The 14153-nt window shown below is 44.7% G+C and overlaps 1 protein-coding gene across 2 annotated transcripts; it reads left to right on the top strand.

Annotated features, from left to right (window-relative positions):
- The first annotated feature begins 52 nt into the window (after positions 1 to 52).
- On the top strand, positions 53 to 13716 carry LOC135367148 (secernin-2-like). 2 transcript variants are annotated; one of them, XM_064600273.1, is made up of 8 exons: positions 53 to 231; positions 1176 to 1339; positions 2150 to 2340; positions 7782 to 7981; positions 8136 to 8339; positions 9766 to 9863; positions 11043 to 11204; positions 11277 to 13716. In XM_064600273.1, the coding sequence occupies exons 1-8, from the start codon at positions 228 to 230 to the stop codon at positions 11517 to 11519; spliced, it is 1266 nt and encodes a 421-aa protein (XP_064456343.1). In that variant the 5' UTR covers positions 53 to 227; the 3' UTR covers positions 11520 to 13716. The 2 variants fall into 2 exon arrangements, with proteins under 2 accessions (XP_064456343.1, XP_064456344.1); XM_064600274.1 differs by lacking the exon at positions 9766 to 9863 and adding an exon at positions 8484 to 8578.
- Positions 13717 to 14153: the final 437 nt, after the last annotated feature.

Genomic DNA, 14153 nt, shown 5'->3' with positions numbered 1-14153 from the left:
GCTCGAATTAGTCCTGCGAGGTAGTTCACATAGGCGCAACTTCGCATCGGGTCTTGGCGTCCCATTTGATTTGACGACGCGACGACGCTCTGCTGGCTCTGCGCCGTGTGTGCTCTGTTTTTTTGCATGCAATCGCTGTTGTTGTGTGTTCGTCGGTCGGTACCTCACCTGCGATAAGTTACAAATAAGTAGTATAGTTTGTGACAGGTTGTATTCGGCTTCCAAAAATGGGTACGTAGGCAGATGCATTTTCTTCAGTTTATTATGGGTTATTGACTCGTAAACAGCATAATCTCCTCTGAACACACGCATGCCGTGAGTGGCGATCGCATACTCGTAGAGTCTTGAACGACTGAACTCTCATGCAGTAGTGGATAAAGATGTTTAGGCAGTCTTTTCCGCGATATTGATGTCCCCGCTGCTTAGTGATTATGGGTGTGATGCTCTCCGTAATGTGTGTTGCGTGTGGATCGATCAGTCCTGTAATGAGACTTGCCGGGCCAAGACTACAGATAGTTACGTAAAATAGTCTTCTTACACCTAGTACGTAAAAGATTCATTGGGCACTTGTTATCGCCGGCGTATTAGCGATTTCGCTGCAGACGAGGTCAGTGACATGTGGACAAAAGCAAAATATAAGTGAAATATGCTGGACGTATTGGGCTGGGCGTCGGCTTATAACGTCTGCAAAGTTTTGGAAACCTATTGCTTACGTAATTCTTTGTATTTATGCCGTTTGCTGGAATTGCATTGGATTGCGGGACCATCAAAAGTACGAGCAGTGTCTGAGTATTGTGCACCTTAGTAATTGCAAAAGGTGGAGGAAAAAAATAAATAAAAATAAATAAATAAATAGAGGAATGGGCAAACTGGTTCAAAAGAAATTGTGGAGAAAGCCAGATTGCAAAAATTGAGCTACACTTCCTGTTACCTACTTTCTCACAAGCATTGTGGTACAATTATTATCTAGAGTGCATTTTTTTTTGTTTTCCCTTCGAGGCAAAAACCAAAAATGTAATCTAGACTGCCTCTTTGCAAATTGTCTGACACTTTCCTGGTTGTCAGAACGGCGCAGACGCGCGCGAGACTGGCCTGACCAGTTTTCAGAGTTGATTCTTCCCGTAATAAGATGCCTCGATTTTTTGTGAAAGAGTGTGTTTCAACAAATTTTCTAGAGGACAAAGAGCAGCCAATGTCGTGCGACACTTTTGTCGTCCTCCCTCCGGGCACTCGCAACGGCTGCGTTGTCTTTGGTAAAAATTCGGACCGACCAGGTGATGAAGTGCAAGAGGTCATTTACTTGCCCAGGACGTCTCACGGAACAGGGAAGAAAGTCCAGGTATGAGATGGGCGTGGTTTCAGGGCAATAAAGGGTATGTTTTAAGACTTTTGTTGCGTCAGACATCATTGATGACATGGGCAGTGAACATCGTACAAATGAATTGTGAATGAATGTGATTGCCATGTGCTAAATTATGTACTAATGTATTCATTGCGAAGTATAACTTTTCAATGGGAGCCAAAGTACTATGCTTGTGTAGCAGACGTTTTTTTCTGCGTTGCATTTCAATGCTTCACGGATGAGAACTAATGTTACCTCACGGTGATTTCCAAAAAAAAGGTTGTTAGGGTCTCAGTGTTCATTGCTTTATTATAAGTGGGATATATCAATGGGAACTTCTACAGCTGTCCCACATCCTTTTTTCTCCATCTCCACATTCATGAGATGAAAAATAAGTTGAATTGAAAGTAGCTGCATCACACTTTTACTTGAAGCTTTACGGAACACCCATATACATGCCAAACACTGTACTAAAAGATGATGTGCAGGTTTCAAACACTACCCATCGTTGTGACGCAATAAAATGTGGTGGTAAGCAATCAATTACAGCTGCAATAGCGCAAGTACTGGATATAGTACGGTATGTTCCTTCTCCTGAAGCACTTCAGTTGTAATAAGCTCTACCGCAGCTGACCCATTCAACACATGCCAAGTTCCTTTTCAGTTCATTATGTATCTTTGAACATTGCATACCTCTAATGCCTTTGCAGCAGATTTTATAAGCAACTATAAAAGAACACTTAACTGATGCTGCCTGCTTCTGTATCTCCTGTTGCTGTAACTGGCACACATTTTGAATGATTTCAGTGCACCTACATTGAGATCGACCAAACGGAGGAGACTTTAGCAGTGATCTTGAGTAAGCCTTCCTGGATGTGGGGTGCAGAGATGGGTGCTAATGAATGTGGTGTAGTCATCGGCAACGAAGCTCTCTTTACAAGGCTTAATGGTACTCCGGATGATAGCGTAGAAAGGTTGCTGGGGATGGACTTTGTGAGGTAAGAATCTTTTCTAATGATGATCTTAATGGTAATAAAGGATAATGGTCACCTCATGTGCAAAAGGTTTTGAACTTCAACACAGTCCTTAATCTAAGTACTTTTTTTCTCCCAATCCAAGTACACAGGTAGTTTTTTTTTTAGTTAATCCAAGTGTTTAGTAGTTGGTAAGAAAATTTTTACCCATTGCCAGTCATGTTCTGGACTGCTATGCATTATGGTTCAGATGCAGTGCTTGCAAGGTAGTGTCTTCCTTGCAAACACAACGTTACACCAATGTGGGGATACGTCAGACTGTGGCGGAATCTCCGCAAGTTGGGGCAACTTCGTACAGAATAACCGCAATTTTATGAGGCGATCGACTAGCGATGTACTGGGGCTCTCAGTGGTGGTGGTGGGGGCTCAGTCATGGGATGCACCCTTGTGAAGGACACAATTAGCACTGGGTGATCTACTACACAAGCCTGTCCTGCACTTGGATGAGAGGAGCACTCAGGTTTTGAGAAGCTGTTCGGCACATCGTGTCCACATGAAGAACGGACAGTCTTGGCATACCTCGCCATTGCACACCCAAGCGACATTTCCTTTTTCTTCTTTTCTGTTGCAGAGTTCAAATGGCTGCACTTATCTTTACATGTAATCTTACTGTAATAAACTATGCTCGAATATAACTTATCTTGCTCAGCATTTTGATCTACACTCACAAGTAACGCCCACTTTCTAACCCTGTACTCTTTATGCTGGATAAGTGTATAGGACAGTTACTTGCATCGATGTGCACATGTGTCCCAGGTTTTACAATGTGGCGGTAGTAGACACGTAAAAAAATGAGCACACTGAAAACCGCCACTCGCCCAGCTTTGATATCATGGTAGGCGTCCCCACTGGCGAGCGGCTGCTAAGGGAGAGATCACGTGCTTTCGATATCCAATAAGAATGGCCGAAGCACTCGCCCCTCATATGTCAGAGCCCGAAGCATTATCCTGCTAGCTATTACAAGCAGGAAAATATTTTTCTTGGCGCTCCGGTGAGCAGTGTCACAACCTGTCTAAAAGAACTCATTTTCAAGACAGTGCCAGAGCAATGTCAGGGAAATAATTTACTAATAAGCAATGACATTACACGGAACCCTCGTCATTTAAACGATCACAAACGTTACGCAACCTTGTACGTGATGGCATCTTGCACTTCCAGTATGACTGTCTAAAAAAATTCCTTGCACGCGACAGCATCGGTGATCATCTGTCGAATACAAGGGATCACCGGTGGGTCAGTGGACCACGGAATGAGCGACAACTTGTGCAACGTACGCACTGCAGAATGGTAGCAAGCCCGCTCATGAAGAACAGCCTTGTGGACGGCTTGTACGAGATTTTCCATGAACTCCCTCTTGTTGGAACAAGCATCCGTGACATCACGCAGCCACTCGATGGCCCGTCTGTCATTGCAGACGTCCAGAGCGCTCAGCCCAGCAACGAGGTCCAGTTCGAAGCAGGCAGTGGCAAATAAGGACCTTTTGGCATCTTCAGGAACTGTCTGTCTGCTTTTTTCATTAGGTTCACGTTTAGGAGCTAGACCGTGAGACTTGGCATCACTGCCCTCATCTGTGAAAGTGCTGGGTCTTCTGTCGATGTCGCTAACCTCTGTGTCCTCTGCTTTGGCTCCTGCATGTTCCACAGTGGGTTGGGTGCTAGACGCTTGGACCTGTGGTTCTGAGAGCGTCTCAGCTCTGACCTTCTTACAAACAACTTGAGAATTCTTTTTTGAACAGTCATCAGAATCAACATCGCTGTCACTAGAAGACGCAACGGACACATTTTTGTTGTATGCATCTATGGCACTACCACGCAGATTCAACGTACCAATTGACTGGCTTTGGAGAATGGCGCTGCTGCAAATGTTCGTACAGGTAGAAGACTCTGAAGTGCTTTCACACATTACTTGATGGCTCGTTACAAGCGCAATGCCAGAAATCACTCGATGCACACTTGTGAGGCGACGGGCATTATTCCTTTTGCAGTTCTTTGCAAGACACGTTTTAGACCTTTGGATGTTCGTTTGCATCTCGCTTTCTCTCCTTCTGCGTCTTTGTCTACGGTTGAGCTTGTTCTTCTTCTTTTGGATCTGATCCTTGCGTATGGACAGCTTCCTTCTCTTCAGCTTGCTGCTAGAAGCTTTCGGCATGCTTTCTGCGGTACTGGCGTGACAGTTCTCTGTTTTTATGGCAGTGCTCTTGGTGCCACGTTCGGGGCTCTTGTCACTGCCACTGTCGTCTAGAGGAGAATCTGAAATGTCCTCCCATTGCTCTGACCATGTGGCCTCTGTAGTCACAGCCGCACTTTGCTCGTCTTGTTTTGTCTTTAGTCTCTTAGCAGTTGTCTTCTTTCTATATGTATAGCAACCCTCGTAGTCTTCTAAAGGTGCATCCGATATGTCTTCCAAGTCAGAGGTAATGGAAGCCATGGCATTGCTACACAACCCACTGCACTTCTCAGCTGCTTCTACTGTCTGACATTGTGGCGTGGTGTGAGATAAGCACAGCTTTAGCGCAGGTTCAGAGGAACTATTTGAAGAGGTAATGTCCTCTTCAAGAAGCCTTTTCTTGGGCCCGTCGTAAGAATTACCTTCGTAATAAGCATCGCTTTCGTGTACCTTTGGCATGTCGGCTAAAGCTTCGGACTTGGCGCATGCCTTCGGACTGCTTGGAGCAGTTACTGCAAGATCAAGTCGCAGACGGTTAAGAACAAGTACGGGCTCCTTCAGCTGAACAACGTGCCATTTACCATTACTGAAGTATCGACATTCGCGTAATTTGTCGGCGCAGTACCTTTTCACATCTGGCGTGCGTTCCCCGCTGACTACTGGCTTTGCAGTTATTGCGACACTACGCAGAGTTCTGTTGTGCCAACGGTACGGCGCGCCGCGAGCTTTTGCAGGTCTTGCCTTGGCGCTTGAAAGACCAATAGCGGGTGGGACTTGTTGCACCACGTTACGTTTCGGGTAAAACGCACAAGTGGGCCAAACGTGGCACACCTTCGGAATTTGTGCTGCGATATCTGCAACATCTTTCTGATGCTCCTCCTTGCAGTGTCGAAAAATGGCTTCCTGGCTGCCGTACTGCTTGTCGTTGAAAGGAGTCGCCTTGAAGCATGTAGGTCCGTTTCCCCAGGACCACGCGTAAACTTTTCCCATTCACCGGCCCAAGTGTAGAATATACCGGCGCGCACGAACCGACGCACGAAGATCGCGTTTCAACACACACGCACACAGGACGCATATACGAGGCTTGAAAGTTGTGCGAGAAGCTGATCCTGACCTTTCGGACGCGCACAAGATACTCGGCTCTCTTCGTTGTCTGCACTAGAGTCGCTAGTCTGCACCGGTCTGTACTCGAACAACATAGAACAACGCACTCGTGTTCGTGTGAACTTCGTCGTCTTTTCAGCCAGGATTCACCGGAACACGTGTGCTTCCGTATTACTATCATGTGTCTGGAGGAGAAACAAAAACAAAAACAAAAAAAAAAAACCCGAGAGGGAGAGAGAAAGACGATGAATGACGGCGAAGTGATAAGCGAAAAGGGAAAGGAAATGTGAAAATAGGGATCCGCGGTCTGCTGTCATCCCAGACGGCGGGAGAGAGTGAAGGACAACGCGAGGAGGAAAGAGGGATGATGAGGACCACACAAGACTCAAACCGGCAATGAAGCTTTCGCACAGAAGGTACAGCGAAAAGAAGAAATACAACAGGGCGAGGCAACATCGAGAAGAGGTTGCGAGACCCGCATGTCCAGGAGTGAGGGGGGCAGAAAACAACTTCTTGTGTCTTCTTTTTTTGTGTGTGTGGTTATAAGTATTGGACAACATCTGAGAATTGTGTCGGTTGTCAAATATGTGGCGATACTGACAACATAACGTAGTAAATTCCCACGCACCGCTGGGCTCCCCAATGCAGTGTAACTTGACACTGGAGCTACGCGTATGGAAAGCTTCCTTGGTTTGCTTGCTCTCCTGTAGGTCTCCCTCTCACGCAGTTGTTTTTCTTCTTCGTACTGTGCCTACTGCATTGAAGCTTCATTGCTGGTTATTGAGTCTTGTGTCGTCCTCACACTTTCCTATTTATGTACAGAAACGGTAATAATAATAAAAAATAAATAAAGAATAATGTAATAAACGTAATATTTCCTCAAACTCGAGGAAATCTACCTCTTTTTCTACACCACATTAGCTCGCCTGTGCCATTTTAGTTGTGTTGTCATGTTTCCGATAACTACGGCCACTCGATAATGCGGAGGAAACTACGCCACACTGTGTTGGAAGTAGAGTTCGCTGGGTTGCTTCTTGAGGCAGAGCGGTGCAACAGGAGTGTTCTCTTCCGGGCGCGGGGGTGGGGGGATTTTTTGTTAAAGGGACCATGAAGGTTGAACACAGGAGTAACGAACGGACTTGACGGTACCATGAAGGGATCCTCAAAACCTCGGCAATCTCTTTAAAGGGAAACGGAAGTGCCATTGAAGGTGACTCGAGAGTCGAAACCCTGTTTTATTTATAAGACAAACTTGTACAATATACAAAAAAGTTTTTAAGTTGTGTTTCTAAGTAAGTAAGTAGTATTTATAAAAACACTCGGAGAGAGCAGCCATCGGCCTGACCCGAGTTCCTCGTGCGTGCGTGGTATCACGCTGGCGTAGGGTGCTGCGTCTGCTACTGCGTGTTCCTGCTGCGTACGTCTCGAGTCACCTGACCGGTCCTCCCACCGCCACTTCCCTCGTTCTCTTACACGCTCTTTGAAGGAGTGGAGAGTACTTTCGCCATGCGAAGTTTGAACCAAACATTGGTTGGAATATGGGACATGTCAAAGCCACGATAAAAAAGGATCGACTGCCGCGACCCTACCGCTATACCGGCGCCACGTAGAAACTAGACGTGACGTCAGAAGCATATTGTCTTCCCTATTGGCTTGGAATGAGCAAATGATGCAAGTGACGTGAGGCCGCTTGTTGGGGGTGTGTCAGTGCGCGCCGCTATTTCTGCGTGTGATCTGCGCCCGCATGGAATGAAATATTTCAGAAATGGCAGATGATTAACCGCCCACATAAACATAAAAGTCACTTTCTGCAAAGAAGACAGCATTTTCATGCATGTCTTGATGTTCCATTTGATGTGTTACTTCACTACATTCGTGCATATGAGCGTCACGAGACGACAGCTTAATTAGGAAGCAGATCAGGAGAATGCCGATTGACAGTTCCTGAAACAATGAGTAGATACAATTAGGTACAGTACAACTGAACTTGAAACACTCAGTTTACGGTGCTCAAAACACGGCCGACGCAAGGACCACGTCGTGGCATAAAGCCATACGTGCCAGAGTTGTAGCTTGTTCTTTCTGTTTACATTTTGCTTTAACCTCCAAGAAATGTTTTTCAATTCTCGTTGCAGGCTAGGACTTGAAAGGGCAAAAACTGCACGTGAGGCGTTGGACGTGATTGTAACTCTCCTAGCCGAGCACGGACAAGGAGGACGATGCTCAGACACCTGTGATAACTTAATGTACCACAATGGCTTCCTTATCGCTGATCGCAGCGAAGCCTGGGTGCTTGAAACCGTCGGAAAGCTTTGGGCTGCCGAAAATATCAAGAGTAAGTCGGGGCTTGCTGACCTTTGGTTGGAGGTTTTATCCTGCAAGCTGGCTTCACCTAACGCACACATGCACTAGGAGAAGTGTACTTTACAACTTGTGCTACACATTTAGGTTGCCTGGAAGACCTGACAACAAAAATGTGCCCTCTGCAGGTGGATGTAGGAACATATCGAATTGTTTGTCGATCGGGACAAAGATTGACCTCTGCAGTGAAGGACTGAAAGATGCGGCGAAGCAACACGGCTTCTGGGATGAAAGCAAAGGAGAATTCAACTTTGCACTTGCCTTTGGAGATGGGCACCTCATAACGAGATTTACGTGTGGGAAGCAACTGCTGGAGAATCTTTCTGCATCAGGTCTGGATCCACGTGTCCACAATGTCTTTGAGAGGTTCATCAGGCAGGAATGTGCTTCCATGTTGTGAATATTATTCTGTTTGTTATCTTTTCGTATTTTAATTTTCAGTTATTTGCCCTGACATGAGACTTTGTCCCCCTTAGGTAGTTTTAACGCGAAGGACATGATTAGTGTGCTTCGGGATGAAGAAAGTGGGATTTGCATGCCGTACGGCGCTTTCGTTTCGACTGGTAGTCAGGTACCATTGCAAACACTTGTTTTTGGTGCTCTAATGTAATGAATGTCAAGCAGTAATGTGTTGTGGTTTGTGTAGGTATGGTATCGAACACACTGAATCGATTTTCTGTGCATCCTCAACTCAGTCGTGATGCCCTGTTCAAGATGGAAGTCACACAAAAATAAGCTGCGGAACTTCAGTACAGCCCTCAAGTTGTATTATACATTGAACAGATGAACAACAGAAAGTAGCAAAAGAATGTTTGTAATATTTTGTTTGGCATACACAGAGTTTGGGAAGCGCAACTTGGGAAGCAGAACACAAAAAACACTGTATCTATGCCTCAAGGAACAGCACTACCAAAATCAGCATTTTATCTTTCCTTGGCTGCACATTTTGCTTTAAAAAGCTGTGTATGTATTTGTACTGACTTGAAACATGCATATTTATACACGCACATACAAACACTTTCTGGAGAAATCTTCGGAAATGCACTTGTTTCGAACTTGCTTCACAAATCAGTGAAATGCATGCCGGGATTGCTTCTACATACGTTTCTGCCGTGCGCTAGTCAAAAAAGTGTTATCAGAATTGTGAAACAGACCTAAAACAGTTTGCTTTAGAAAGCGATGTTTGCTTGGAGTATGCGACAGAAATCCCTTTCACAGAAAGGATATTTTACATTTTTTATGTACCACATACCACAACTAACATTACAGCTTGAATGGGGAAGAAGGCAGCATACTGCTAGTCCGTTATTTTTCTTGCAAAATCAACTAGGACAGGGCATCTATTTGTTCATCCAATTTGCCTTGCATTCTTTATGTAAAGACAAGGTTATGGTTGGCTTCTGAGTTTTGTTGTGTTGTATATTGCCACATGGTTTCGAGCAATGCTTTGAATGACAGAGACAGAATAACCCTTATATCATAACCCTATGTAATGAAGTCATGAAGCTGCACCTTGGTATGGGTCCCCTTTACTCACAGCTGCAGTGGGCCAGTGTCCACCATCAGTGTACAGGGTGAAGTGTGGTGCAGGTCTACAGAATAATGTCCCACATGGAACGCATGTCCTCGAACTGCACTTACTGCAGTTTTATATCTGTGTTTAACATTGGTGCAGCTGTTCAAACTAAAATATTTTCATATGCTTCTACCTAGCAGGAACTCAAGAATTAAAGTGTCAACTTACTTTTATTCCTGCAGGAGAATTTGACATAAGGTCGATGACCACAATTCTGCGAGATAAAGATAGTGAAATTTGCCGCGACCAAACTCATGAAAGGCCAACCACTGCTAGTCAGGTAAAACATCTGCTCTATTAGGACCTGGGCCCGCTTGCACGAGTCTTCAGGGGATTCCTCAGTGGTGTCCTCAGTAGCTTCAGTAGGGCTTCAGGCATGCGCTGCAGTCCTCAATTACTGCCAGAGCTACTTAGGATAGCACTGAGGATTTCCCCCCAACATTAGTGTAAGCGGGCCCTGATGGCCACCAAGCACCATGTAGCCTTCTTCCTTTCTTCATGGTTGTTCTGTTACATGCTTTTGTTTCGGTAGATTTTACTTTGTTGGATCGTTTGTGCATGACTTGTATCCTCTATGTATGATTATGTTGAGGTGAAATGTAAAGCTTTACAGTCAGTTTTGTTTATAATTATAACACCTTCAATACTTTCTCTTCATTAACCATGAGTAGGCTTCCGTGTCTTTTGCATTTTTTAATGCACGAGTATAGGGAATGATAATCGTAATTTTATTTTTAAAAAATGTAGCTTTATGGTCGTGAATGTTAAGCGGAATAAGAAATGCCCAACCTTCATTATTTAGCAATATGTACATCGTACAAGTTGCACAACATGACTTTCCAAGCAAATGCGCTGCGTGATTCAAGATTCACAAGCTATATCTGTACTTTGAGAAAGAATGGCACGTCATGGCTCATAAGTACTTTACACAAGTTGTCATATAAAAATGTACATCAATGCTATCGGCTGACTTGCGGTGGCATCATCAGAATGGCCACAGAAGCTTGAACTCGGGACATAGATCACCGGTAACCCCAAATGCAGAAAATGCGGAACCCTAGCGATAATCGACCGAGCGTTAAAAGATACTGATATCCAATTAGCTCTTCTTGGATCATTGTGAACATATTGCTGCTTTCATGAAACTACTCTGCAGTATCGTGAATAAAAACTGTGAATAGTCATCGCTACGATGACTGATAAGCAGCCACGTGCAAAAATTTTCATTCTCAAAGATCACCACGAGGTACTGCATGTTAATGACAGCTTAATGATGGCAGTAAAATGTGTAGCATGCATGAACATGACCTAGGTTAGGGCTAAACGCATTTCGCAAGCACACCAAAAGCACGTGACCTAATTTGTAAATGTGTATATTCATAGCCATTTTGTATTGCCGACTGTAGGATAGCCATAGCCATAGCCATTTAATAGCCATTTAATGCCATGTCTTTCTCAGGTATCGGTACTATCACCACTGACTTCGAACAGACAGTGCTGCCACTGGTTCACAGGGACACCAGACCCATCCTTGTCAGTATTTAAGCCCTTTGTGTTCTGCGACAACGTGCTTTCGTCACGGCACATAGTTTCCCCCGTGTTCGAGAAGGACCCGGCTAAGGTGAGGTGCCGTCTCTGTTCTTCTCCTACCCGTTCATCGTAGTATAATGCCATCAACCTGTCCGTCCTGCAGATGGTTCCACGATTCCAGTTCACGGTAGATCGTGCGCACAACCTCTACCGTCACCACCAGAAGGCAGTGCAAGCCATGCGCGACGGTACTCCAACAGGCAAAGAGTTACACGCGTTGATGACCGACCTTGAAGCAAAATGCATGCGCGAAGTTGACCAGTTCCTGGACGCTTCCGGCTCTCTCAGAGAACTTCAGGAGCTTTTCAAGGATGTTGTCGAGACGGAGATAAAGTTCTACAAATAAGGGTCCCCCGATAAAACGTAAACAAAGAGAGAGAGAGGGATATGTGACTTGGCACGCTCGAGCATGCTGTCTTTACTGTAGAATTTGGTTGCTCTTGCTAATTTACAGCTGGCACAGTTCAAGTTAATGTTTAGCATCTGTGGCAAAAACATAACCCGGATTCAGTAGTCCCGCATTATAATAGACGCAAGCATAATATGGGATTACGGTACAGATGTTCTCAGCTGTGCATGTGACGTGTTGCACCTCACGTTGTGATAAAGCGAGACGTGTCGCGTTTACTGTGTCAAGCACAGGTTGGTTCTTTTGAATGCTGAGTTGCATTTATTATGTTTATATGTAAGAATTTGCAGGTTTCATGAAACGGGCAATATCTTATTAGTGCAATCAGGCTTGGTTCGCTAAATACAGCTTTACTCTCCCCATTTCAGTGCACATGTTTATTAGAGGCTTGAAAAAGTATGCAGACGTGGAACTGGGAGATGCATTCTTGCTTGATGTAGTGCTTCATGTTCAGCGTGCGTGAACTCGATAATTGCTAGCATTAGACTTCACATGTCTATGCATTTAGCAATGCTTCTGCCTCAAAGCTCAGGAGATGTATACTTTTTACTGTTTACCAAGACATAGTACTTGCAAAAGAATAATGTTCTTGCATCAGTGCTTGTCAAAAGCAACTGCTCTGTTCAGCTGCGATGAATTCAGTGCTTTTGCGGCAACGATTGCAGCGTGCACGCGGAGGTAATCGGAAAATCGCATTATCCGGGAAATCGTATTATCCGAAAAATAAAATTATCCAAAAATCGTATTGTCTGAGAAATCGCATTATCCGGAAAATCGTATTATCCGAAAAATCAAATTATCCAAAAATCGTATTGTCTGAGAAATCGCATTATCCGGGAAATCGTATTATCCGAAAAATCAAATTATCCAAAAATCGTATTGTCTGAGAAATCGCATTATCCGGGTAATCGTACTATCCGAAAAATCAAATTATCCAAAAAAACGTATTGTCTGAGAAATCGCATTATCCGGGAAATCGTATTATCTGAGAAATCGCATTGTCCGGAAAATTGCACTGTCCGAAAAATCCTACTACCCGGCAAAGCGCACTATCCGGAAATTCGTACCATCCCATAAATCACACTGCTGTCCAATAGATTTATTATACTGTGAATAGTGCACTGTGAAAGAGCATTACGAGCGGGGCACAAAACAAAAGTAAAAGCACCATGTGGGAAATAATACCATCGAGGTGTCGCCGTATCCCTCCTGGTATACTGTGTGGAAGAGCCCACATCATGCCCTGCGACCGTGAACGCCGCTTTATGTGGACATTGGCTTGGCATGTGTTCCCATGCGCTTTCGAGGGCGAGTGGGAAAATGTATATTCTTTTCTATGATGCATCATGGCTAGTGCGTTTTGCACCAGCATGAAAAGTGCGTTTTCTGCACCGTTGTGTGAATATCGCAGACTTCCTGTTTGCCCTTCTTTAGCTAGTCTTTCCTGCTTGTCGGGGGAGCTTATTTTGGGTTTCAGTTCCTATCGATGTGGCGCGACTTGTATACACCAAAGAGGCAGAAAACAACATTGCTAGAAAACAACATTCCTGGCTTATTTGTATATTTTGTGTTATTGTAGTGCGTATTGTCTCTGAGCCAATATATGTGAACAAATATTTACGTTTGTGATATTAAATCGAAACAGAATAATATAACTGTCAAACATGTTCGTATTACTCCTACTGAATTACTCGTAGTTGGTATCCACAAGGACTCAAAGGTCTAAGCTCGGTTTGTTGGCAATGATCTGCTTTGGAGTACCATGTCTTATTTATATCTACTGTGTCAAATGTTGTATGCTTTCCAGCATCGAATTGTTTTTGTTGACTTTGGTTTTGAGCGTGAAACGTTAGCACAGAATATGCGCGTTGCCACTACTGTACTGGATTGGTTGCTATATTTTGCGTAAATAAAGTGTAGAAGCTTACGGTGCAAATAACAGGTGGTACAGCATGTCTGCTCCTCATGGCGCATAGGTCGTGTCTGCACCGAATGAGTGTGGTACTTAATTCGCGAAGGTCTTTTTAGGGGGAAGGTTTAGGTTAGGTTTAGGGATCTTTCGTTTTTTACGCTGCAGATATTGTGTAACCACCTCTCATATGCCTGGTGCAATAAATTTCTTTATGGTATCAGCCACACGCGTTTCGAGTTCGGTGTATTCTTAGACCGCGCGGAGGATCTGCATAAAATGAAGTCAGTTTCAAAAGCAGCACATGCATTTTCTGGCAGTCATTGTGGTTTCATAAACCGTTTGCTGTTTATTCGACGACTCGCCGCCCCATTTCGCTTCGTGACATTTTTGGTGGAGGAGGTGCGGGGCATTCCTTGTTCAACGGCCTGGAAGACCAACTGCGACAAAGCGGAAGACAGCTTGGCCTGCTTGCAGAATTCGGTACATTAGAACCCCCTAAACGCAAGAAGATGACTGTGGAGACCAGCACCCAATTGGCGCAACCTAATGCCACGCCCATAGCCCCTGCATGATCGCCGAAGACATTCAGCGGGGAGTATTACGACGACGTGGACGATTGGGTCGACCACTACGAGCGGATCGCCAGGTTCAACAGCGGG

This window comes from Ornithodoros turicata, chromosome 8, assembly GCF_037126465.1.
Source record: "Ornithodoros turicata isolate Travis chromosome 8, ASM3712646v1, whole genome shotgun sequence".
Lineage (NCBI taxonomy): Eukaryota > Metazoa > Arthropoda > Arachnida > Ixodida > Argasidae > Ornithodoros > Ornithodoros turicata.
The sequence above is the reverse complement of the archived record's forward strand: the minus strand, read 5'-3'. Positions and strand labels throughout refer to the sequence as shown.